At 37.9% G+C, this 24930-nt stretch overlaps 2 protein-coding genes across 2 annotated transcripts; one reads left to right on the top strand and one right to left on the bottom strand.

Moving 5' to 3' along the window:
• Positions 1-351: 351 nt before the first annotated feature.
• LOC140950524 (X-linked retinitis pigmentosa GTPase regulator-like) lies at positions 352-13284 on the bottom strand. The gene is made up of 14 exons (XM_073399769.1): positions 13162-13284; positions 12915-13031; positions 12575-12667; positions 11182-11244; positions 10793-10857; positions 10035-10125; positions 8305-8451; positions 7029-7699; positions 6070-6238; positions 5315-5367; positions 4739-4892; positions 3574-4170; positions 2305-2441; positions 352-1161 (listed from the first exon to the last, which is right to left on the bottom strand). Exons 1-14 carry the CDS (start codon positions 13187-13189, stop codon positions 967-969), a joined length of 2580 nt encoding a protein of 859 aa, XP_073255870.1. The 5' UTR covers positions 13190-13284; the 3' UTR covers positions 352-966.
• A 9-nt stretch (positions 13285-13293) lies between these two features.
• Positions 13294-23496, top strand: LOC140950961 (ornithine transcarbamylase, mitochondrial-like). The gene is made up of 11 exons (XM_073400178.1): positions 13294-13458; positions 15500-15623; positions 16500-16587; positions 17254-17341; positions 18234-18329; positions 18929-18986; positions 19912-20034; positions 20111-20164; positions 20876-21025; positions 22193-22330; positions 23405-23496. Exons 1-11 carry the CDS (start codon positions 13322-13324, stop codon positions 23462-23464), a joined length of 1116 nt encoding a protein of 371 aa, XP_073256279.1. The 5' UTR covers positions 13294-13321; the 3' UTR covers positions 23465-23496.
• Positions 23497-24930: the final 1434 nt, after the last annotated feature.

Genomic DNA, 24930 nt, shown 5'->3' with positions numbered 1-24930 from the left:
AAGGCAAAAAGGAGCAAGGATGGGAAAAAATGAAAAAAAAAGTAAAAAAAGATTGAATTTAGGCAAACCGGTTGAAAAGCAGCAGGACGCCTTTTTGCAAGTTTGCTTCAATTTATAATAATGCTTGGGAATAATGTCTATTTGTCAGGTAGCGATGAGTTTAAAAGCCTTCTTTTATTGTATAAGCCCCACAGAAATACCAGGTGAGCTTTGGCGTAAAAGCATGATATCTTCACACGTGGTGAAAACAACATGTTATTTTTGCAAATGAAAAGATGACCGTTGCTATGGCCACATAATAAATCGCGCCTTTTGCAGCGAAAAATATTAAAGTGAAATGGTTTGGCATTTCACTGGTGTTAATATAATAAATAGAAAATTAACAGAACGCTTGGAGATACAAAATTTCCCATCCAAACATTTCCGAATTTTTTACGGTATGTCTACACAAAAATTAAGAGAAGACAAAATTTCGTACCATCTCAAGGCCATGTAATATCCTCTATTTACAAACTTGTAGTCTCGTAGTTAACAAGGTAGGCAAAATCACTGAAAATCTGTGTCCAACCCTTTAAAGGACACCACTTAAATTCAAACGTCGACAGAAAAATATTTTACTTTTTTTGTTACAGAAGGTCGTTATGTCTCTTGCTTACTATACAATTATTTACAAGAATATAATGTCAAAGATCGCTTTCGAAACATTATTTATACAATCGACTGAACAAAGACAACAAAATTTACAACCTTTAAGTTCAGAAAAAATATGACAGAAGTTTTTTTTAGAAATTCCTTCACAGATTTACGTGCTGCTCAGAATGCTAGGCGGCATAACATTTAAAATGTTTTCAAACGGTCAGCAAAATCACAGTCATTTGGTTAAAATTTTAAAAAGCGTTTTCCATATAAAACGAATCTTCCACTAAGTTTTCACCCAGAAGAACAGTTAAATTTCTGAAAACTTTCTCATAAGAGGACGCATATGCCTGATTTCTTTCCTTTCTTTCCAGACTCGGATTTGCCTGATGTGTCTTCTTTTTTGCCCTTTTTGTCCTTATTAGATTCTTCTTCTTCTTCTTTATCTCCTTTCTCTTTTTCTGTTTCTTCGTCTTTGTCCTCTTCGCCATCCTCTTCCTCTTCTTCTTTCTTACTGTCTTTCTCCTGAAAATATATCAAGCACAATATGATTGGTGCTGTTAATACGTTAATACGGACATGCACTTGAGGAGCCATAGAAAGTGTCCCTATATTAACAGGGTGTCCGCATTAAAGGGGTTGAATTAAGGGCTTTATTTCCCCAGGGGCAAAGCAAACTGTCCGTAATATTGAGGTGTCCGTAAAGCGAGGTTTGACTGTACTGTCCAACACCGTTAATGCGGACATGCACTTGAGGAGCCATAGAAAGTGTCCCTATATTAACGGGGTGTCCGCATTAAAGGGGTTGAATTAAGGGCTTTATTTCCCCAGGGGCAAAGCAAACTATCCGTAATAATGAGGTGCCCGTATTAACCGGGGTTTGGCTGCACTGTCGTCCTTTCAAGGGAGTTTATTCTAAAATTTACGTTTAGTTTAAAGGAGCTGTATCACGAAATTTATCGAAATTTAAACAGTGGTAACTGCTTAGATCCTTAGACGTTTTTTTTTTTCAACTTTTGATAGAGAGCAGTAAGCAAATATCCACCACTGCCGGAAAGAGGGCAGTAAAAAAGTACTTGAACCTAGCAAGTTAGTTTAAAGATCGCAAGTCCAAAGAGAGCGAAGATATTGCTCTACAAGGTCGCGAAATTTTACAGACGTTTGTATGGTGGAGTACAAGTACATACAAACGTCTGTAAAATTCCGCGACTTTGCAGAGCTGTATCTTCGTTTTAGTTTTCAAAAAATACCTTTAAAACTAAACAACTTTACTGATTTTAAGGCGTTCCTTGCAGCCGTGTTGACGGATTCTCAATGACTGATCCCAGTCAAAAGTTGAAAAACCCGTGGAAGTTATAGACTTTATGCATTGAAGCTCGCTTCGCTCACTTTTAAGAACTTATAAGAGGTCGACTTGTAGCAACTCTACGTGGAAGTGTCTATCAGGCGACATATAAAATTAATCGCTCGATAAATGAAAAGAAAGAATAAATAATACAGCATGTACCAAAAAAGACACGAATGGACAAGGTAGGAATGATATCGTCGGCAAATGGGCAAATTTCGGTTGTCCGATAACCGAATGTTGCAGCTCTACACAAATATGAAATCTCCCTAAGAAATCGAAAAACATGAGCGAAATAGACATTGACCTACAAAAACTCTTACCTTTCCTTTCTTGGCTCTCTTTTTGTCCTTTTTATCATCTTTGTTCTTCTTGCTCGACTCGTCATCGTCTTCGTTTTCCTCTTTCTTCTGTTTCTTCTTCTTGGTCTTCGTGTCCTTATCATCCTGGGCCTTTTTATCTGAAATATCGGAAAGAGAAAAGTATGACCGAGTGGTACCTTTGTCGCCCAGTAGCTTTAAATCCCACTCTGCCAAAGGCTGCTCGGAGCTGTTCACGGTTGCTCTGAGTTCAAAGCGTCCTCAAGTAACAGTAACAGTAACAGTCAAGTAAGAGTAAGGATGGCCCAATGGTGAGAGTACTTGCGTCCCACCAATGTGGCCCAGGTTCACCCCCAGGCGTCGACGCCATATGTGGGTTGTGGTCCTTTGCTCCGAGAGGTTTTTCTTTGGGTACCCCGTTCTTAAGAACTCCAAAACGCTTCGTGGGTAAAAAAATTACAAAATTGCGAAAGCTGGTGCTGGTCAGTCTAGGTCTAGGGTCAGCTAGGATTCTTACTTGATTTGGTTGAATTTACAAATATGATATCCTACAGTAGACTACAGCGAAACCTGTATTAGCGGACCCCACATTAAGCCGACACGCGGCAAGCTTTATTGATTTCAAAACTTGACTTCCATCGCTTTCTACAAAACGAACCAGTATTTAGCTCTTTGTTAATACTGAACAAGTTTTATCCTTTTCTTATCTTGACGGCTGCTTGAGATTCTTTACTCTTTCTTTCCTTGTATACTCAGCAGAGTAAAAACACAGGTAACTCAGGAAACCAGTCACGTGGAACATACAGGAACCAAAGGTATTGCCTCATAGCTATCTTAGTTTAGTAAAATCCAACTTGTGGTCTATTATCAATGCTGCGTTCTGCGTTCTAATACTAGGCTATATGTTATACCCCACTAGTAACGAAAAGCGCCGGCTTTTTGGCGGCAAAAAACGATTAAAGTCTAGCTTTAACCAGCTAAAGTTGTTTTGTCTCGATATTTTTGTCTAACTAGTTGGATTTTACTAAAACAATTATTCCTCTCGCCCTCATGGCCTCTGAGCCAATAGCCCTTTCGGCCTCATGGGCTATTGACTCAGGGCCCATTCGGGCTCGAGGAATAATTATTGAATATCACACATAGCCGTTTCCAGGTGTTCTGATTAGTGCCGACTAGCGGTGTCATTTTCCTTCTCACTTTTCTTTAAGCCATCCCCACAACCTGAACGCGCGGCATTTGGAAGAGGCTAGTTTAAATATCTACAGTTAGTACCTTTCTTTTTATCCTTGACTTTTTCATTTGTGTCACTTTCTTCTTCCTCATCTTCTTCCTCCTCTTCATCTTCATCTTCCTCTTCTTCACTCTCCTCTTTCTCTTCTTGTTTTTTCTTCTTTACATCAGGTTTTTTTCCTTTTCCCTTAGCTTCACCTTTATCCTCAGCTTTTTTATGCTGTGACTTCTTTTTGCTCGCTTCTGCTTCCTTATTCTCCTCCTCCTCTTCGTCGCTTTCCTCTTCTTCCTCGGATTCTTCATCCTCCTGTTCCTCCTCCTTCTTCAACTTCTCGACTTTTGTCACATCAACTTTTTTTCCAACAACTTCAAGCTGTTCATTCTTGCCAGTTTTCTTTCCTTCCTCGGCACTATCCTCCTCCTCATCACTTTCTTCATCTTCTTCTCCCGTTTCCTCCTCTTCTTCTTCATCATCGTCCTCTTCTTTCGTACTGGCAACTTTATCTTTTTTGTCATCTTTCTCTGAGGAGACCTTGGGCGGTTTGTTCACGTCTGTTTTATTTTTTCTGTCTGCAGACTCTTCTCCTTCCTCTTCACTGTCACTTTCATCTTCGGTCATAGATTCCTCGGACTCTTCTTCTGCGTTTGTAATGAACAAATAAAAAACAACAAAATATATAATTAAGAAAAAACGACCATCTCTGTCAGCAGTTTACAAGTTCAAACCTTCAACTTTGGATAAAACCCCTTGACAAAATTCTTTCCTCGTGTGTTTACTGATCCCCCGGGACAAATGAAAGAGAGCCATTAGTTGAGGTTCGCCTATGACCCCGTTTATATAGGTCCGGAGAAATTTTTGAACGGACAAAAACGTGCACGAATCCGCTTTTCGTTTACACGGGACCTGCATAACCGAGCAAGTTTTTGAACGGAAAGCAGTACTGCAATCTGTAACAGAATCTGCACCGTCCCGTGTAAACGAGTTGCACTGGTATAAAAAAATTAGTTCGTTCAAAAATTTATTCGGACCCTTGTTTATAGATTTGAAGATAAGTTTTTTTAAAAACTTAAAAGGGCAATCCTTATAAAAACTTAAAATAATCCTCCTTAGACTGGACTGGTCTAGCCAGCTAGTCGTGACCAATGGCAAGCGCCCATATTTTGACAGAAAAAATGATTTTACCGATTGTTTAATGAATCAGCTCACCCTTTTTCGGTTCCTCTTTGGTAACTGTAGCTGTTTTTTCTTTCTCTTTCTCCTTCTTATCTTGGCCTTCATCGTGACCCTCCTCATCCTCTTCACTCTCTGATATACCAGAAGAGCTCTCAGTATCCTTTTGTTTTTTAATGAACTTAGTTTCCTAAAAATGGTCACCAGCAATCAAATGTTAGCCCACTATGCAGATGTCCCTATGATTAGGGAAGACTGTGGGACAAGGCAAAAGGATGCCTGTGTCAAGGGGCTATCAAATAAATGTGGAAGGACAAATGCATTGTAGTATGTGTAATGAAACTTTTAACGATTTTTGGGATGAATTGGGTCTTACAAAATAAGTGTATTAAAGGCAATATTCAGATGTAGGTTCTTAATCTGCTAGCTGAGCGGGATTTTATTGGACTCAACAAGTACGATTATTGGGCCAAAAAACGGCATTATGTACTCGCCTTGGATACTGACATGTAACAATATTTTAATTTGCAAAGATGTTTATGCCCACTGTACATGAGAAGTTGCAAAGGACTTACGACCTCAAGCTGCAATGTTAAAAGTAAAATCACCCACCTTTGTTTCTTTTTTATCAGCTGACTTCTTATTATCCTGTCTTTGGTCACCTCCTGTTAAAGTGCATAACAAAAAAATCCTTGATCCTGAAAATCTTTTAGAGTCCAGGGACTGCAGGCTTTCCCTCATGAGGGAGCTTTAGCAACGACGACAGTGATGGCAATGAGAATATCAAAAAACTAATGGGTTTGATAATCAAAAAACAAATTTTGCACATGCACCACGCTTTCAGGTATATTTCCTTGCTGTCACTGCCACTCACAACATGAAATTTCCAAATGTGACATGTTATGAAGGAACTAAACTTGAGTGCCATCCTCAAGAATTCAACTCCAGATCTATACTACGATTATTTGGGTTGAATTTGAGCAGCTCCCTTACACTTTGTTTACTAGCCGTCAATTAAACTCAGAAAATCATGAACACCCAAAATAGAGTTAGCCTGCATCGGGTTAGTAATGTCTGCGAAGCAGCGCTGATATCCCTGTTCTTGGCCCCCGAAGGACTCAACAAATTAACGGAAATGGACTTCAAAATTTCCTTTCATTCTGATTGGCAAATCAACAACAGCTTTTTTAACAGGCCAATCATGGAGCGTAATCAAATCCTGGTACACAGGTGGGGGCCCAGAACTAGGATTTGGTACTGTTTCGCAGATGAACTTAACCAGGGGTTTGGTTTCATATGTGACGCAGGCTAAAATAAAGCCAGAACTCACAAATTAAATCTTTACACCATTAATAACAGATACTAACCACTGTCTTCATGTGATATTTTAGGTAGCGTAGACATGTCCAAAGGATTGACAGGTATCTTCTCTTGGTTTATCGGCTCTTTTTTCAGTGCAGGAAGAGTCCGAGACAGAGGAGGTAATGTTGACTTGCTGATGGGTGGCAAGGATCCTCCTATTGAATTACCAAGGTTCTAATGGGTATATAATCAAACATTTTAATGCAATGCATGAGAAAAAAATTAATATTTCAATGCTTAAATAATAAGAAATCTTATTCTAGATTCAACGAAACCCTCCGAATCACCATCACCATCCACACTAGACTATGCACTAAACTTGCAAAATGACATCTGGGTGCTCAAATTGCATACTGATCACAAACACTACCCAGATCTGGGTAGTGGTTCATCTGAAAGGGTTGTCAAAAGTACCCTGCTGCCGGCAAAAATCGCTGCCTACTTGGTTATTATCAGCTGGCTACTCTGCTTGGCATTTCTTTATGGATGGCGTTTTTTAAATAAATTATCACTGGACTGGCCACTCACTTTGACAACTCAGCCATCTACGTCAAAACTTTCTGACAACCCTGGTGCATCATCTGTATGAAATTTTCATGCTTATTCCTCAGACGTCCATTCGTGTAAGGACACAAGTGACATGTCGCAAAATATTGGCTGTTTTCTCAGATTATATAGCATATGAAGATGCCTTCTTAAAGGCCCGAAAATGGCTTATATTAGTCAGCAGGTTAAGAGATCTGTTGTACGGAACTTGTAGTTGAGGTAGCAATATTATTACTAATTTAATTACAGTATAAGATAAATGGAAAAAAAATACACTGTGCACAATAACAGAGCAATCTACCAACACATCCCAAAAGGAATGTGTAACTTCAGAGCATCAGTGATCCAACAACTTCTGAATTTTTGGTTTTTCTTCGAAGTGGAAAGTACAAAATAAATAAAGCTTCTAGATGATTACCTCTATATTTCTTTGTCTGCGCTTGTTCCTCGCCACGCCCCCTGCAGGAAGTGTGGCAGCAAGCCCACCCCTGGGACCCGGTGGGCCGTCCACAGCATCCTGAAGGCTTCTGGTAGAAGAAATTGAAGCTGAAAGCATATCCTTTTCAGCTTCAGCCTCACTGTCTGTACCATCAGTGACCGCAGATGTTTTATTTGCAGTAACAAGTGTATGACATCCACCACATGCAACCTTTTGAACAGTAAAACCATCAAATCTCTTCACTTTTTCAAGTCTGAATAAATTGGAAAATGATTCTTCTCCCATTCCTAGCTTTCCATGTCTTCCATCTCCACAAGTATACAGATTTCCATGTTTAGTTATAATGGCTGTGTGAGACTCGCCACAAGCTACAAATTTAACATGAACATTTCTTAGACTAGTCACTTGTTTAGGTGAGGTACATTCTAACGTTGAAGTTCCATGACCAAGTTGGCCATGGTCGCCTTGTCCAAAAGTAAATAATTTTCCTCTAGCTGTGACTACTGCAGTATGATTCCCACCACATGCAACAGCAGTAACCTGTTCATTTATGAATAGCTTTTGAAGCTCTGAAGTGTCTCTAAGTTGTGATTCATCCAGTCCTAGCTTTCCACTATCATTTTCTCCACATGTGTACAAAGAGCCATCATCTAAGATTAAAAGACACAAAACAGGTAGTTAAAAGACATACAGGGCTGTACAGTGTAACATCACAAAATTAAGGTAAAGAACATTCATGCAAATCTTTTTCTGTACAGCAAAGATCTGATTATCAGAGTATAATTACTATATACACTTGAAAGCCTCAAAAAATTGTTTTCAAGGTCACTGTAAAGTCAGGAAAAATCTGTAATACAGGTTTGGATTGTCCCATAGTAACAGGCATGGATTTGCCTTTAAGGGAGGTGTACACATAGGTACACTGGACTTAACAGAATATAACACAATACATGTAACTTAGAAATTATCACATTGTTTTGTTTAGAACTTCTGGGTGCCCTACAATTCTTAGAATACAGTCTTGTTCCATGAACATTAAAACATTGAGACAATTTCATGTGACTGATACTATTTGAAAATACACCCAATTGCAGTTATTATAAACAAAATTCCTCTGTTTTGAATATCCAAATGAGCTGATTATATGGTATGCAAAATAATTTTCAAGAATGCGAAGATATTCTATAATCAAAATGCTGAATCAGACAGTCATCATGCAGTAAATATCAGTAAATTAACCACAATTGTAACTCACCAGTAACTACTGCCATGTGATAATAACCACAGGCGACAGCTGCTACCTTGCCCCTCAGATGCACCTTAGTGGGTACTACACAGTCTTCACCTCCTTGGCCTGTTTGACCTTCACTACTAGATCCCCATGTGAACAACTCTCCTTCAGCTAAGAAAGTATTCAAAAATAAAGTACTCTAGTCAATGTTTTTTTTAACCACAAGTGAACCCTTTGAGTGCCAAGAGTGACCAACATCAATTTTCTCCTAACAAAATCCATACACCATCACAAGACAAGGTCATGAGAACTAATAAAATGATCACCAAAGGGAAAATACCTTGATCAGGGTGTGCCAAAACCTATGTCCAATTGCCTGGGACAGGTATAAAGTTAGTTCGGACAGGTAAACCTTTGAAACAGTTGAAAATTGACTTCAAACTACAGTGGAATTAAAATGTATCTGATAGTCATAAAAGGAAACCTCATACTTGACAAAATAAGGTTAAATATTCATTTTAATTTCGCCATACTGCAGTCATTTCATTTGTTTTTACGAGCTGTGTTTGGCTTAGGAATCAGGCAAAACTTTTGAACAAGAACTGTTTGGTTTCAGACAACCAAACATACATGTAATATAGTGCTTGTCCAAGGGACAATTGGATAAGAAAATTTTTCTCTTACTTCGTTGATTGTTTATCACATTCTGGAACATGGAAACCAGACCGGAGAATTTGTATGTGGATGTTGGGGCTACCCTCAAGGGTAAAGTACTACTGCAGATGAGACTGGCACCATTTCTACATGGTCATCCAAGCTAAGGTAGGGTTTAGGTCTAAGCATTGAATTACAAAAAATTCCTTATGGTGCATGTAGGAACATGTAGGAGGCAAAGGAATTGGCTAAACATGATCAAGGACTTTAACTCTGGCCCAGTTGTTCAAAAGGAGGATAACGCTATCCACTGGATAAATCTCTATCCAATGGATAGCGCAATTGGTTTCTCTAATACTTATCCGCTGGATCGTGATTTATCTGGTGGATAGCACTATCCAACATTTGAACAACCCGGGCCAGATAAATAACTATCCAGTGGGCAGGGCAACTGGTTTTCACAATCCTTTTTCACGGCTGGTATTATTTTCCCCAAAATTTTAGATGCAATTCAAGGTTGAAATAGTCAGAATTTTTCTTATTACTCTCTCCTTCACAGTTTTGAATCTGAAAATTTAAGGTCTCCTACGAAAATCAGCCTAACATGGCCCGGAGTAAAACGTGAGAAATTAAACTTCAGAAAATCTTTGGTTAGATAAGCTTTGAAAATTGTAACTAAATGGAAGCAGTCATTTACAAATTTTTAGCTGTCCTCAAGCAATAGAAAATTCTATATTTGCTTCCTTGAGCCCCTGCGATATATCCCGTTGAAAGCGATATGCAACTGTTGAGATACCATGGCCAGGACTGCATGCAGGGAAACGGATCAAGCCACTGTATATCAAGTATAGTCCAGAACAGAAAAAGAACTTGGCCATGCTTCCTCTCTCTACATGTACATTGTTGCCTCTTGTAGAAACAAAAAATGCCATATGCAAATATTCAATTTATTTATAACCAATTTAATTTTTATTAAAATTGATTAATTAATCGGTTGTCATTTTTGTGATTGATTCTACATTTTTGTTGTATCATTTTAATAGTGACTGCTAAAAATGTAAAATATAAGGAGAACAGGATTAGACTCTGCTAATAGTTACCAGTGACTGCTGCAGTAAAATCAGATCCACAAGCAAGGACCTTGTATTGCTGATCTGCTAAAGATTCTATTGCTTTAGGGAAATTGGAATTCTATGAAGAAAATCAGAAAAATTACCAAAATATTACCGTAAAATTCCGAAAATAAGCCCCAGGGCTTATATTTTTCAAAGGCCCTTTTTAAGGGGCTTATTTTTGGAGGGGCTTATATTCGGAGGAGCTTATGTACGGACGGAAATTTGCATTTCCAAATCGATTGAGCTAGCTTGTAGTGGTAATTTGGCATCCATTATTATTGCAAACTGTTTAGGAATAGAATTCAGCAGCTCCTTACCATGTTTTACCATGAAGGGCTGGACCAAAATGAATGTCGCATACATATTTACCTGGCTAAAAACAAGGCGGCTGTTAAGTACAATTCTAAGCAACAGTGAGTTTACCTGTTTGGTCTCCATTGTTTTGATTATTTTGCAAAATATATGACAAGGAAAAGTGAAAATCAGATGAAAGGGATAGGTAAAAGACTTGAGCACAAATGAAAAAGAGAAAAGCAGCAAATAGAATGTATTAAGTCAGCAGCTACGGATTTCAAAGTACAACACTGTAGGGGGGGGGGGGGGGGGAGATCAATTGCCTGGTGCCAGCTTCCACTGAGAACCTTGTTACTGATATTTCTACAGAACAGTTTGCAACATTTCAGAAGAAAATTCTGTCAAAGTTAAGATCTTTAGCAATGTATTAAACAAAATGATTTTTTCACCTCACAGTCTCCATGTCCCAACTGTCCGTCACCCCCACAACCAAAACTAAACAGCTTTCCTGACTCTGAAAGACAGGAAAGGTACATAGAAAAAAATGTGTGCATGTAGTGAACATCTGCTTTTTTTCCCTAAAGTGCATGCTCTCCAAAGCTCACATAACATCTAACAATAAAACTGTTTCCTACCAAAAATCTCAGACTGGTAAACACAGGGGCATCTATAATCTCTGCTCAAAGTGAATTTTTTACGTAACTTTGTACACATAGAGGTCTTTCTTTGTGGGCTACATTTACGTGAAAAATTATTTAATGACTTAATAATAAAAGATGATAGTTCAAAATAAGCAGGGGCAGGTCCCTAGACATGGAGAATGAATGCATTTACCAACCAGTTGACACAATTGTATGATTCCTGCCAGCAGCTACAAGTTTGACTCTCTCAGGTTTTAGCCCTGCAAATCAAAAGTTTTGAGACAGCTGTCAACCTTTCTGTAGTAATTACACAAATCTGGTGAAACAGGTAGCTCATTAGCCTGCGAAAACAGCCATTTCTCCTTGCAGCTCACAACTAAGTGACAGAAATTCCATACTGATGACATATAAGGCACTAATAATGGTCTGTGGAGCTATTACATTGTTTTAGCTAATGTTTCTGAATGACAGACAAAAGACAAAAGGCTGCGAAGGACAAATAAAAATGCTAGCTAAACGCGATGAATCTCCAACAAAACACTCAATATTAATATTTTGTCGAATATAGCAGTAGTCTTCTCTAGAAAAAGCAATTGAGTTTTGATGAGCTGGTTTGCAGATGAACACAACGTTTTGCTAAAATCAACCAGGAGAAACATAAACTTGAATAAATTTGCATTGGAACCCCATGACTATCAGATTTATTATGTAAACATTGACTTCCTCTGCGTGAAACACCCCCAACAGCGAAGAGCGAGGAGAAACGGCTGTTTTTGCCGGCTAGCAGTTTATCAACTGAACAAAAAACAACAACAACAACAAGTTAACTCATAAATCAGCACACAAATAAAGTACTTGGATTTTTATGTGGTTTGCAGTGCAAAAAATGATATTCTTTTTAGAAAGGACACACGTCTGACCAAGTGGTCATTTTACACGTAGTAAGACAAAATAGGAAAGTTATTAGGAATAAATTAGATTGACTTTCATTTCCTTAGATCTAAGCAGAACGTCAGCTTCAAAATAATAGTCTTGGGTATTTGATGTGTCCAGTCATTACGTCTGAATACTGTCAGACTTAGGGCATATTTTCAAACTGGATATTTTCTGATGATCCACTGTTGTTTGCATCTCTGTCAATTTGGAACTCTTTAGTGGGGAAGTACTTTAGAATCACAACTTTGTTTTAAGGTGATGAACCAAGCCAAAATCTGTTAAGAGATCAAACTGCTCAAAAATACATCTGGAAGGTGGCATTCTTAGTTATGCTTGTGCATGTACTGTACTTAGGGAAACAAAAAATAATTAATGTACATCACTGTTTTCATTTTTCAAAACATCTGCCTGTAAAGTTTCAAAACCCACAAAAACAGTGTCAATTTTAATTTGATGGAATTAACAATTTTAATTTTTTTGTTAGATACCCTGATGGTTCTGGGATGGAAGCAGGAAAATCTGAATCGAAGGCTGAAAGCTACAACTGTAATTAGTTTTAACAATCATAAGCCCGCTTCCTTTTCTATAAAAGTGTGATAACTAACAACTACAAAGGCGTATAAGTAACTATAAAGTAACGGCTATTCCGCTTACGTTTAACAAGCTTTGGACTAGGAAACTGAACCCTGTTCCCATGGCCGAGTTGACCCCAGTCGTTGCTTCCAAATGTGTACAGCTTTCCATTTTCTGCAAGGAAACAGTGCAGGATAAAAAGCATATGGTGAGTACTTCACTGATTTCATGTCCACTCAATTTTAATTAAGTCTGTTCAAATAAGCTTGCTTTACGTGATCATATTAGTTTTTGATAAGGTTGTAAGATGCAACTCCCTTCCTGCTGTTTTTTGCTTGATTAAAAAAAAAAATAAAATACACAGCTAGCTTGAATTACAAAAAAACCGAGTACGTTTCAGGTAAAGAAATGTACAACTGACCTGTCACAACAGCAGAATGTTCGTCCCCACAAGCGAGATGAATAACCGCATCATCGCGTATCCAAAACTTGTTGTCCAAGAAACGGCTTTTACCAAACGTAAACACGGCTCCAGAATCTGCAACAATGCAAGGCAGATACATAAAACAGTAGAGTTTGTTTGAAACTTTTCCATATTTAAACTTGTTTAAAAGTTTAGAACACAAGAAGAACTTTGAAACAAGGTAAAATAATCAAAATCAACAAACCTGGCACATCCTCGTCGTCCGACGCCATCTTTGTTTCCACGACGAAGGAAAGTGCTGACCAATCAGAGCTTTGCTGATTTGATCCCGCCAAAATTACCTTCGGTTAAAGTCGGAACTAATCGTGTGATACTCGGTTCGCCCTTGGCTTCATAGCAAAGACATGGCTTCGCTTGGCTTATTTCGAAGATGTAATCGAATCAGTTCTTTCCTTTGTCAGAGCTTTAAAGGAACCGACTCTTTGTTCGCTCATTGTAGAATAGGGGGCATTCTTTCGTCTAAGCGACATTGTAGTGAAAGGTAGGATTGCATTAATCTTGAATTTTTTATAAGATGCTTGAGTTCCATTGTCCTTTTCACGCCTTACTTGACTGTCAATTAAAAGAGAGAATTGGCCCGGAATGCTTTTAAATTATTGAATATCGAACCTTTATTTGCAAACTGTTTGACAGCCTGATTATTGGTGCTGGCTCCCTCTGGCTTACTAGATGGAACCAGTAAACGTGACGTGTCTCGTAGATTTTTGCTGATTCATTTTATGCCCCCTCCCTCCCACCTAGATCTTATCTATTTCAAACGCCATTGGGGGAAGGCTTAATAAACGGTCCAGATAAGAACGATAGTAACAACGGCAACGAACATGTTGGAATGCAAAAAAGGTGCTAACTTTTCTATTGTCTATACTTACTTCTGATTGGCCTAAACAGCAAAAGTTAACAAAACTTCATAAAGCGGTACATATATTCATCCTAACTTTCCAACCATCTTCCATATAACAAAATCTGGTCTCAGTTTGAATAACACAGAAGTCCTATGTGAGGAACATGTAAAATTGTTAACCTTTCTTGGCTATTGTTTTCAACTCTTGTGATTGGTCAAAATCTTTGAACACAAAAAAACCACCCTTTCAAAGTGGAGTGTAAATGCATTTTATTGCATAAACGGCCTTACAGTACATTATAAACTTATTTAATTTAAGCTTATTACAAGATTATCCTATGACATTATTATTCAACGTGATTGCAATTTGGGTATTTTACAACTTAGCAGTTACCCTACTCTACAACACTCAGGTGCCAGAGTCATAGCACAACAGTCCCAAGTGATGTGTGACTCTAGCCCGGGAAGCAGGGATTTTATTTTTGTTAAGAAAATGTTACGTTTGGCAAAGGATTTTATCATTATATTTCTTACCCTCTTAGAGGATGTGTTTTAGTTTAATCACACCCCTATCCCTGGCAGTTCACACCTAATAAAAACTTTAGTGTGGGTGAAATTTTTATAGCATGTTCAAGGAAATGACCTGATGTCCTAAATAAAAAAGTCTCAGCCACAATCTTGTTGAAACAGGTTATTTTACAATGCAAAATGCAAATAGTGATAATTCTTCCAGTCTCATTGCTCAATATACCATGCCCAAAAGAATCTTGACTTGCATTTTAGGGCTGTGCTGTAGTAGAGCCTGAAGATGTCTTGCAACCTACTTTGTCTTTGGGCAACCAGTATACCTTAGTTCTTGCACAATTGTGATAAGCACCCTGGATTTCGTGGGTTCAGGGGCTTTTAAGCTGCCTATGTTTTTGTGTAATGATTTTTTGGGGGAGGGCAGGTTTTGATTGCTACCATAGTAAGTAAGTAAGTAAAGTAAGTAAAGTAAAGTAAGTAAAGTAAAAGCTTTATTAATGTGTCAATGTATTTAGTTTTCACAACTAATTGGGGACACTAAAAATAAAAATTATTTACAAATAAGAAATAATAATAATAATGTATATACAATTAAAATATTTAGCATGTATGAGTTGTATAATAAAACGATAGGTATATAAAAGGTAGTCTCTAAGAATTGCAAAGGTTACAGCAGCTATTGTTGTTGTTTAAGAGTGACGTTAGGTCTTTTTCCTAATGTTATTTTTGAAAGATTCAATATTCGAGGAACCTTTCAATTTAATATCTAGTTTCGACCATATATGAGGTCCTTGATATCTAAGAGGATGCTTTCCATAGTTAATAGTGTTAAAAGTCGGAATATCAAAATCACTGTTTCTTAGTGAATAACTAGTGCTTTTCCGCTTGAATAGTTTTTTAACAATACTCGGTGCGAGGCCATGTTTTACTTTGTACATTGATATTGCAATATCTTGTAGTCTACGATTTAGTAGTGAAGGTAGCTCTGCACGAACCAGAAGGTCCATAGCTTGTTCTAGCCAAAGTTTTCTTTTTGAGTGAAATTCTAACATACTGTAAGTCAGAAGTGATGTTCTCCTGTCTTAGGGCTGGTTCACAGGGGACCCAGCGGTCAGAGAGCTTACAATAGTAGTGATATTCACTTTGTGTCTTGCAGCGGTGGATTTCCATCAGTTGTGGGTCGTGATCTTCTTACACTTAAAGACTTCAGCAATTCTGAGATTGGATATCTTTTATGGAGTGCCGCTGATCTGAAAAAAAGAATAAAAGTTGACAAGGAGGTAGGAGCCCACCATCATTTTGTTTGGTAAAAATAATGTGACTTTTGTATTGTCTGAGCTAGAATGGTGAGTGCACCCTGGTCTAGCAATGCTGCTGAGCCAGTCAACTTGTAGAAAACAGTGACCTTGACAGGGCTCAAAAAATTCCTGTCCAGTAGTCTGGGATGAGTAGATTTCCCAGGCAAGTAACTTTTAAGTTCATTTGCCCAGTGAGCAAGGGCCCAGGTGTCCCCGGAGACTCACAGGTTATCAGTAGGGTCGGGAGAATAACGGTGAAAGTTAAATTAGAAATTTTGCCACCGTAAGTTTTTCCCCACCCAACTGACTGCTCCTGGGGCTCTGAGGATGAGGTCCAGGCAACTTGGAAACAGTTGAGGTTTCAGGGTAGCTGACTACCTACCCCTCCCTAAAGTCACAATTTTGCCCTAAGAGTGAAGTAAGTGTTAATTTGACTGGGGGGGGGGGGAGGGTACCTCCTCAATTGATCCTCAAGTTGTCCTCTATAACTAAAGTTTTTTTCTAGCCTTGCTTAAGAATCCATGATCATGATGTGGCAAAAATGGATTTGCTGTGTTCAACCCTCCTCTAGCTGTATTAAATTGTAACATAATTGGCTAAATTTGCTTTCCATAATCTTGAGTCTACCAAGCAGTAACTTCAAAAGGTCAAAAACTGGCCCTCCTGTCTTCTCCACACACCTTCAAGTTATTTAAAAACTTGGTGCGAAGGTTGACATTTAGGGAACAGGATAGAAACTGCCAAAATGAAGAAAAAAGCATAGGAGTCTTCTTATTGCTGAATCATTATGTCTTTTGCCTTTGCTGTTGTCATCACCTTTGTAAAATTAATGTTCTAACCAGGTATTCTTATTATTAGTTTCAGAATGTTCGGCTTTTAGAGGGGAAATCAGCTGCTCTTATTTTTCAGAAGCGCAGCACACGAACAAGAGTCTCAACAGAAACTGGTAAAAATTTAAACGATGTATGTTAATGTTCATTGTTTTTTAATTTCAGCGCAGCAACAATGAAGTTGTGGCTCTTGTCTCTAAGAAGTATTTTAAACTTAATAAACTGTAGCAATTTGTTTCAAACAGACAGGGTTGTCAAAAATAGCCAAGTGCCAGCAAAAAATCACTGCCTACTTGGTTAGTATCGGCCGGCTTAACTCTGCTTGGCAAGTTTCTTTACGGATGGCGTTTTTTAAATAAAATATCCCTGGTCTGGCCCGCTTACTTTGACAGCTCAGTCGTCTGCTTCAAAACTTTCTGACAACCCTGAACAGAGAAAAACTTTGTTGTCATCCACCACCACATCAAAGAAAATTGACAGATGCCTGTTATTATCTCGATGCCTGGTGAAATGTTGAGAGTACCACAAATGTTTCATTATGCTTGCATTTCGTGTTAAAAAACTCATGCATTCACAATAAAAATATAACTGTTGTCAGCAGAGGCTACTTTTCACATGCCACTACGTATATCATGAAAAAGAGTAGCATGGGCGTGATGAGTAGATGTATTTGTCTGAAGGTAGTATGATGTTGTATTGCTCTTAGGGAGGTCTTTTCTAACTCTTTTCTTTGCTATAGTGTATTTGTATTTCCTAAGATGAGATTTTGTCATTTAAACTAGGTCTCGCTTTGCTTGGAGGAAACTGTGTTTTCCTTACAGACAGCGACTTTCATCTTGGTGTCAATGAATCTATAAGGGACACTGGAAGGTAAAAAAAATTGATAGTTCGTAGTATCTTTAATGTGTTTCACCAAATATATGCTTTGCAGTGTGCAGCATAAATCATACCATCCTCATCATTGTCATTATTAATTGGCTACATTACAAGACATAGTAGTTAGGGTGCTGGGCCTGTAATTGGGTTATGTTGGATAGAATTCTACAATCCTGTACAAAAAAATTGAAGCACATGGTCAATTTCCAAAGTTCAAAAATTATTGTTTGATTAGCTTTCCCAAACTGGGCTTATGGACAAAACTCTTAGAGGCTGAGAGGTCTGCGCTGTGCATGCCCAAGAAATCGAAAGTGTCCTAAATGTTTGACAGGGGTTGTATTAATGCATCAAAGAGTTGTTTTCAGAGCACCCATGATAAATTCCTCACTCTGCCCATGATTGTAGATACCCAACTGATCTGCCTAATACCAAGGTCTTCATTAAGTGGTACTCTCTATTAAGAGGCCAGTAATGAAAGTCCCTAAGTAATAACTGTAGAAAAGAATGGGAGTTCTACCATTGTTGTCACCTCCATCAAGCACTTGATTCACTCAGTTTACCGTTATTTCGAGAATATGATGAAGGAAAACTCAGTCCTACCTAGAAGATGGTGATTGCTTGTGGACCAGTAATGCTGTTCTGGCCCACGCGCGTTTGTTTCAAAAATAATAAAGTGCCCTTTCTGTTTATGATTTTGCCAATTGCGAGACAAACCTCTATTGAGTGGCCAGCCTCCATTAAGCAGCCACTTGCCAGTACCCATAGGGTGACCGTTAAATGGAGATTCAACTGTATGTACTATTTAGTACACCAGCATCTGTGGTGTTGAATAAATTAAATTTGTAAATATATTATTCTTAACTCTCTTGCACTAATTTTTACTCAGGGTGCTGTCAGGATATTGTGATTTCATCCTGGCTAGAGTAAACAGGCAGAAAGATCTTGAGGTCTTGGCCGAAGGAGCTACCATACCTGTCATTAGGTACAAAAATATTGGTGATAAATATTACAGATTTGTTTTTAGATAAAAAAGAAAAGAAAAGGTGCCGATATATCACTCTATGTCATTTGCCTTAAATTGTGTTTATTATTATTACGGTAAGTATTATGAGTGCATATTTCAAACATTAGATTGGTTCTAGGAATTCTAGAATTTATGTTTGTTCTTTTTCATCTTTTTCTTGAGCCTGCCTCCAATATCAAGATAGCTTCTTGTGGTTTTCAAGAATTGAGTGTATCTTATTTTAACAATTCTGTGATTAGTTGATTGATCAATCAAGTGGCTGCACATTGTTGTAAATTTTTACACGTTAATTTTTTTGTCTGAGCTGAGGAAAGTGACCGTGAACTAATTAACTACTGGTTAAAAAACATGAGCTTTTCTTGATTTCTTAGTGACAAGGTACTGTAATCAATTATTGTAACATTCAGTTAGTGTGTACAAACAAGTAAAATCATGTTGAGTGTTGATTATTTGAAGGAGGTGACCATTTTAGGTGATTCCACGAAAGAGGGGCTGTTAATTAAGGGAAGGCAATAATTATTTTAATGGACAATGGAAGTTCTTTCTCTCGTTTTTAGTGGGCTATCAGAGATGTACCATCCATTACAGATTCTTGCTGATTTTCTAACTCTACAGGTATATTTCAACACGAACTTATAGCTTAAGGATTATTAGCTTTTAGCAGTAATATAAGGGTTTAATGGGACACTGTATTCAGTATTACATGAACAGTTTGAAATAAAGCAGTGAAAATGGCTGCCAAACTATCAAAAAATTACAGAATGTGGGGGTACATGTGATGTCTTAATGCTAAATAAAAGGACAACCAGGCTTAAAGAGACAAATTATGAAGAAAATGGGACAAATAATACACTGTATTTCAAATAAATATTAATCTCTCACTTCAGCTTTAGAAAGACCATAAAGACCATAAATGTTGTGGCACATTACCGCCAAACCCAGGGTGTCAAACTTTGGATTTTCACTGATATTGTAGTTGCCAATTTTATTCTGCTCACATTGGTGATCATGCAATGAAATATAATGAAAGTTAAAGGGGATTTGTCACAGCTCTCTAGCTCATTTTTTTATATTAATGCCAATATTACTTGTCCTTCTTCAATATGGAACTTATGAAAATTAACACCTGTGAATGACAAAATTACCGCTTTCATATCAAACAAACAATGGACCATTGTATACTACTGTTATGGATCAAAGCGAGACTGGAGTTCACCTTGTTTTGATACAAACCTTTCTGCTTTATTATGTAAATCAAGTTGTTCTTTCCTGGCTAGTATTTTTCAAGGACAATTTCCATAACAAAGCAAAAGAGGTTTGTGTCAAAACAAGGTCACCATCAGCCTCACATTCACTCGAAGGCTTGGGTACTAAGTCCACAACTGTAAAAATGGTCTATTTGTGCCCCAGGCATTACGTCCTGTGTTATTTATGCCTTGTTTTCTGCTGCTCCCACTTTTTGAAAGTTGATAAATTTTGTGACACAGTAAAATGTACATACAATTGTTTGAGATAACGCTTTTAATATTTTGTTAATCAGGAGCATTTTGGTAGTCTGTATGGCCGCACAATTGCATGGGTTGGTGATGGTAACAATATCATTCACTCGTTTATGATGGCAGCACCCAAATTTGGAATTCACTTGAATATTGCAACTCCAAAGGTGAGGTACATAGTACTTTAAATTTTTCCCACCCCCGTTTCTGGCCATACTAACTGTTTTATTATTTGTGACGCAGGGCTATGAACCTGATGCAGAAATCTCCAAGATCTGTCAACGCTTCACTGAAGAGGTAAGTTATATGGTTTGTGTAGGCCAGAATGGTTCATTTTTACCCTCCCCCTCACGGCCACATATCTGTCAACTCTCTCATATCATTGCTTAGTCTCCCTTATATGGCACAAATCTCTTGATCTCTCTCTCTTTATAGGTTACCAAATCTCCAAATAAAAATGTCTCTGATTATTTACTGTGCAAAAGCCTGAAATTTAATCCTAAAATTCCTTTTCCTTATTATTTTTTTTTAAACTTATTACTGCAAAAGAGCTAGTGTCCAGATTTAAACTCGTCAGAAGTTGGCTTCTCATTTTTTTTTTGCGGGAACTTACTCTTGCGGATCGCTGGGAAAATCGCAAAAAATTTGCTTCCACACGGTAGGCATCCGATAATTGAGGAGTGCAAAGACTTTAATCACAACGTGTGGAGGAAAATGAGCCGTCAGCTATAGTGTTTCAGAACTCAGTAATAATGCCACCTAATGCTACCTTTTTGGCGAAGCTAATATAGTAAAAAATAAAATAAAACATAGGACTCCTGATATTATTCTATGGCGGATGTTGTGCACATTATTGATCCCAAATGGCACCTGATCACATGATGCTCCAGACTTGCAAGCAACTTGTATCTTGGTTTGATAAGGCTAAGCACAAAAAAGAGTATTTGCAATCATCACTGGTAAGTCAATTTTGACTGTCAATAACAAGCATTTTAATTGTTATCACAGAACAAGACTTCAGTGAACTTTACTGATGATCCGAGGGAAGCATGTTCTAATGCTGATGTAGTAGTGACAGACACATGGATTAGTATGGGACAAGAAGAGGAGAAGGCTGCAAGATTAAAGTCTTTTTCGGGGTATCAAGTTGATACCAAGGTCTGTTATTTAGATCGTATTTGACATTTGCAATGTAACATGTAAATTATTCCATTGAATGTGACGTATCGTAGTGAATTGCGGTCGTAAATTCGCCCGAAAGTCGATTCGCGCGAAGATAGACAACACTCTACAATATGGTGAATCTACTTCTCCGAGATGTTATTTTAGTTAACCTTGGATTCCGCATGTGTAGTCGCTATCTTCCCATGCTTGTTCCTTTTTCTCAGGCTTAAAGAACGATAAATTCACATCGGGCGAATAGGACAATTGCACGATGACGATATTTGACTACAACTACCAGAATTCATTTCGGTTTTGCTTTGTTATTTAAATTTGTCAATCCCTCTGAGGATTAAAGAACAATAGCCTTAATTTGCACAAGAAAACAGAAAACTCAAGGATTCTGGTAGTTGTAGTAAAATGACGTCATCGTGCGATTGTCCTATTGACTCAGTCTTAGTCTAGGCGAACTGCCATCAGGTAGCCTGAGTATCAGGCGTTTCTGGGGAAAAGGGGAAAGATGGAAGCGAAAAAGGGAGAGAGCTGAAGGAGAAAACGAATCAACCTTCGAGCGAAACGACCTGATACCATCGTAGTGGCACCGACGGTAGGAACTATTGGAGAGTAATAAGGAGTTTAAGGTACTTAACGGCGACTGCAGCGAAAACGTTTTTTCTAAAGAACGTGATTTAGGGTTCTTTTATGCGTTATTATACCCTTTTTGAAATCACTGGTGATCTCTGCAATCTGATTGGCTCACGGCAGTGTGATTTATTCACGAATCACACTATTTTTTTCCTCAAAATTACATCTGTTCCAGAATTCTGGAATTGAGTTATTTTAATAATTACAAGATTCTATCTAGGGCCTAGAAAGAAAAATGGGGCGTCCTTCATAAAAGATCAAATTTACAATTGACGTCTTAGTTGTGCAGTGGCGGCAAAGAAATGAACCAAAATGTGTGACGAGGGTGCAAAATTATTTCATTGTATATTAATTTACGTCTGCGTTGCTGTTCCCCATACAGATCTTACGTGCACGCGCTGTCGAATGGTCGAAAAAAAGCAACATTTAAGGCTGAGCAAGTCAGCCCTTTAATCAGTTTGAATAATTCAGCCAGGCTCACATGTACATCCTAATGATTCAGACATATCTCGCTTGCAGCTCATGTCTCTTGCCAAAGAAGAGGCTGTTTTTCTTCATTGTCTACCACGGAAACCAGAAGAGGTAACCGATGAAGTTTTTCAGTCTGAAAGATCTCTGGTTTGGCAGGAAGCAGAGAACAGAAAGTGGACAGTTATGGTAAGAAGGGCAGTTTGGATATATAGTGGGCATCTAGTCAGTTCTGGCCCCTCTGTCTTCTCTGGAAGGGTGTTATCCACCTCGACCTTCAGCCTCAACGGAAAACACTCTCGATCTTCATAATTCTTTAGGGCCGGGTTGTTCAAAGCTGGGTTAAGTTAACCCAGGGTTAGTGCAAAATTTGAATTCAGATAATGGTCAGCAGTGTTTTCAAACCGCCCGAAAGCGGGGCAAAAAATGTCTTACTAACATCTGGCGAGATTTTTAGCCCTATTTGAATGAAATAGGTCTGCTGCCAGCGTAGCGAGCAGCAATAGATGGTTTTCACAGTGACGTCATCAAATTGTTAAGTCAAAACAGCGAGGTTTTACGAATTCTTATTTACACTAGGTTGGAGATAAACAAAAAATTAATCTTTGTACAAGTTTCCATTCCTGTAGCATGTTTCATTTCGAAAATACAGCAATTTGAACTTCCGAGTTTTCACAGTGCGTGACACCAAAACAGGAATGCTGTCTCGTTGAAAAAAGTCTCTCCTCTTGATTTTCAGCAGTATAACCATTTCAAGTATTAGAGGATATGTTTATGCGCACGTAGGCTGGTTCTCGAGTGAAAAGAAAGAGCTTTTATGGAAAAAGTGAACTCCAGATGTTTTGTTGATTTCCGGCGGCCATATTGGTGGACCAAAACGGTACACCAATATGGCGTCTCCATACAAAGCTCTACAAAGGTGCGTGAAACGTTTCGGCAAATAACTCGGAAGCTGTGGGCCATAAAGACCTGAGACTTGGACAAATTGTTTATATATTAGTCTTTGGTAACATTTCATTTTCTTGGTTTCTTCCACTGGACCGTTTCCAATTTATTTTTTTGTTGCGTGACAGTGAAAACGATCTATGATCACGGATTATAGTTATGGTTATGATTCAGAATCTGACGATAATGATCATCAAATTGGTTATGAACATGATGATTTTATAACGCTGGTAATAATGATTATGACAGTGATTGTTCTACTAACGATTATAATTGTAATTTGATCATAAAAGTATTCTTTATCATATTTTTCCATAGGCTGTGATGGCATGTCTGATGGAGGATTACAGTCCTATTCACCCTATGCCAGAATTTTAATTCTACCACAATGCCGAATTACAATACATACTTAGAAGAATTCTCATGTAGTAATATATAGCTAGCAAGGTGTCTATACTTTGTTCTCCCCTCGTCGGCGGATATTGTTAGCTTTGGTGTATACGACTGATAAATTGTTTTAAATTAAGGTACTTGGAAACAATTTCGGGCTAGTTTACTGTCGGACAAAACTGAGTGTCCCAAGGTATAAGACTTAAAAGTGCTTCAGTCTTGGGCGATGCCATTGATTTGAGTTTGGATTTGGCTTTGTTCAGGTGTCATTCATTTCATAAATGGCAAGAAAATTGTGTGTTTCTTTCATAACAAAAAAAAGCAAGAGTAGATCTACAATTTTGATTTCGAAGTTGTTATTTCTTCGATGTAAGCCCTGTTTGTCAAGCTTGATTTAATTTTTCCGTCGCCGTTTATCATTTTCACATTTTGCTTTAGTCTTAAGGTATGTCAGTCTCAGGTACGTCAAGTGCCCGAAATCTGTCCTAATTGGGAGACAAATTGTCCGAAAATCAAACGTCTGAAAGGTTTTGTAAGTTAGGTATATTTCAATTGGTGATGGCAACTTCAAAAAATGCCCACATTGTTTTTACACAGTAGTCGAGAGAATTAGATCTAACAGCGCCTGGATTCATTTGACTCTAACAGACCACTTGATTTTAAAGGGATGGGTTTTGCCTTAAAGCCAATTCATTCATTAGGAAGTGGCAACGAAGTTGAGTGAAATATGATACTAAACGCTTAAAACAAAGAAGGAACATTTAAATCCACAGCAAATACAATAGAAAGAACCGATTGACAAGCCTGAAGAAGATTTTAAGGGACTGGGTTTGAATAAAGTAAAAAAAAAGTCCAAAAAAATTGTTTAGCTTGTCAGTGTTGCAGAGTTTGTTCCTTGCTTGTTTGTAACTTTGCTCATGAGATGCAAATAAAAGGGATTGTGATCTGTTGACGCCTCTCTCATCTGTTGTAAACTGCTTTAAGGTTGGTGTGCAAGCCGGTACAAAGCTTCGAATACAGCAACGAAGAAGTCGACGACACCAAAAAAAACGTCTAAATAGCCGATTGGCGGAACAGGTTCCTGCACGTATATCACAGTTTTCGCTTTATTTCTTTGTCTTTACTAATATAAACGACTAAAACATCCTATTTTCATCCTATTTTTCATCCTATTTTTTATGGAGGAAGTAAACTCAAGAGAAAGACTCCCCTTTTCTTTTTCTGACTTTGATTAAGTCCTTAAGAATTCTACTAGAGAAAAATTCGCAAACATGTGACAAAATGAACGACGGAGTAAAACAACGATGAAGTTAGAAACACTTAAACTAAACAGAAGTTTTTGCTGCTGTATCCGTCGTTAAGCCACTGTAAATATGGTACTTCAAAAATAATATAGGTCCTTGAGTTGTTAAACCTAAGAGAATACGTAGCCTCTAATAAATGAAGTTAGCACC

Source organism: Porites lutea, chromosome 1 (genome assembly GCF_958299795.1).
Source record: "Porites lutea chromosome 1, jaPorLute2.1, whole genome shotgun sequence".
Lineage (NCBI taxonomy): Eukaryota > Metazoa > Cnidaria > Anthozoa > Scleractinia > Poritidae > Porites > Porites lutea.
This window is presented reverse-complemented; position numbering and strand designations above follow the sequence as displayed.

Excerpts from the sequence above, each read along its gene's own strand:
- LOC140950524 (XM_073399769.1), bottom strand. The coding sequence starts at position 13,189 with ATGGCGTCGGACGACGAGGATGTGCCAG. Across the intron at positions 11,245-12,574 it reads TAGTCCAAAGCTTGTTAAAC|GGCTAAAACCTGAGAGAGTC; the intron begins GTAAGCGGAATA and ends TTTGATTTGCAG. Across the intron at positions 1,162-2,304 it reads AGAGAGCCAAGAAAGGAAAG|GAGAAAGACAGTAAGAAAGA; the intron begins GTAAGAGTTTTT and ends ATATATTTTCAG.
- LOC140950961 (XM_073400178.1), top strand. The coding sequence starts at position 13,322 with ATGGCTTCGCTTGGCTTATTTCGAAGATGTAATCGAATCAGTTCTTTC. Across the intron at positions 15,624-16,499 it reads GAATAAAAGTTGACAAGGAG|TTTCAGAATGTTCGGCTTTT; the intron begins GTAGGAGCCCAC and ends TCTTATTATTAG. Across the intron at positions 17,342-18,233 it reads TCTATAAGGGACACTGGAAG|GGTGCTGTCAGGATATTGTG; the intron begins GTAAAAAAAATT and ends ATTTTTACTCAG.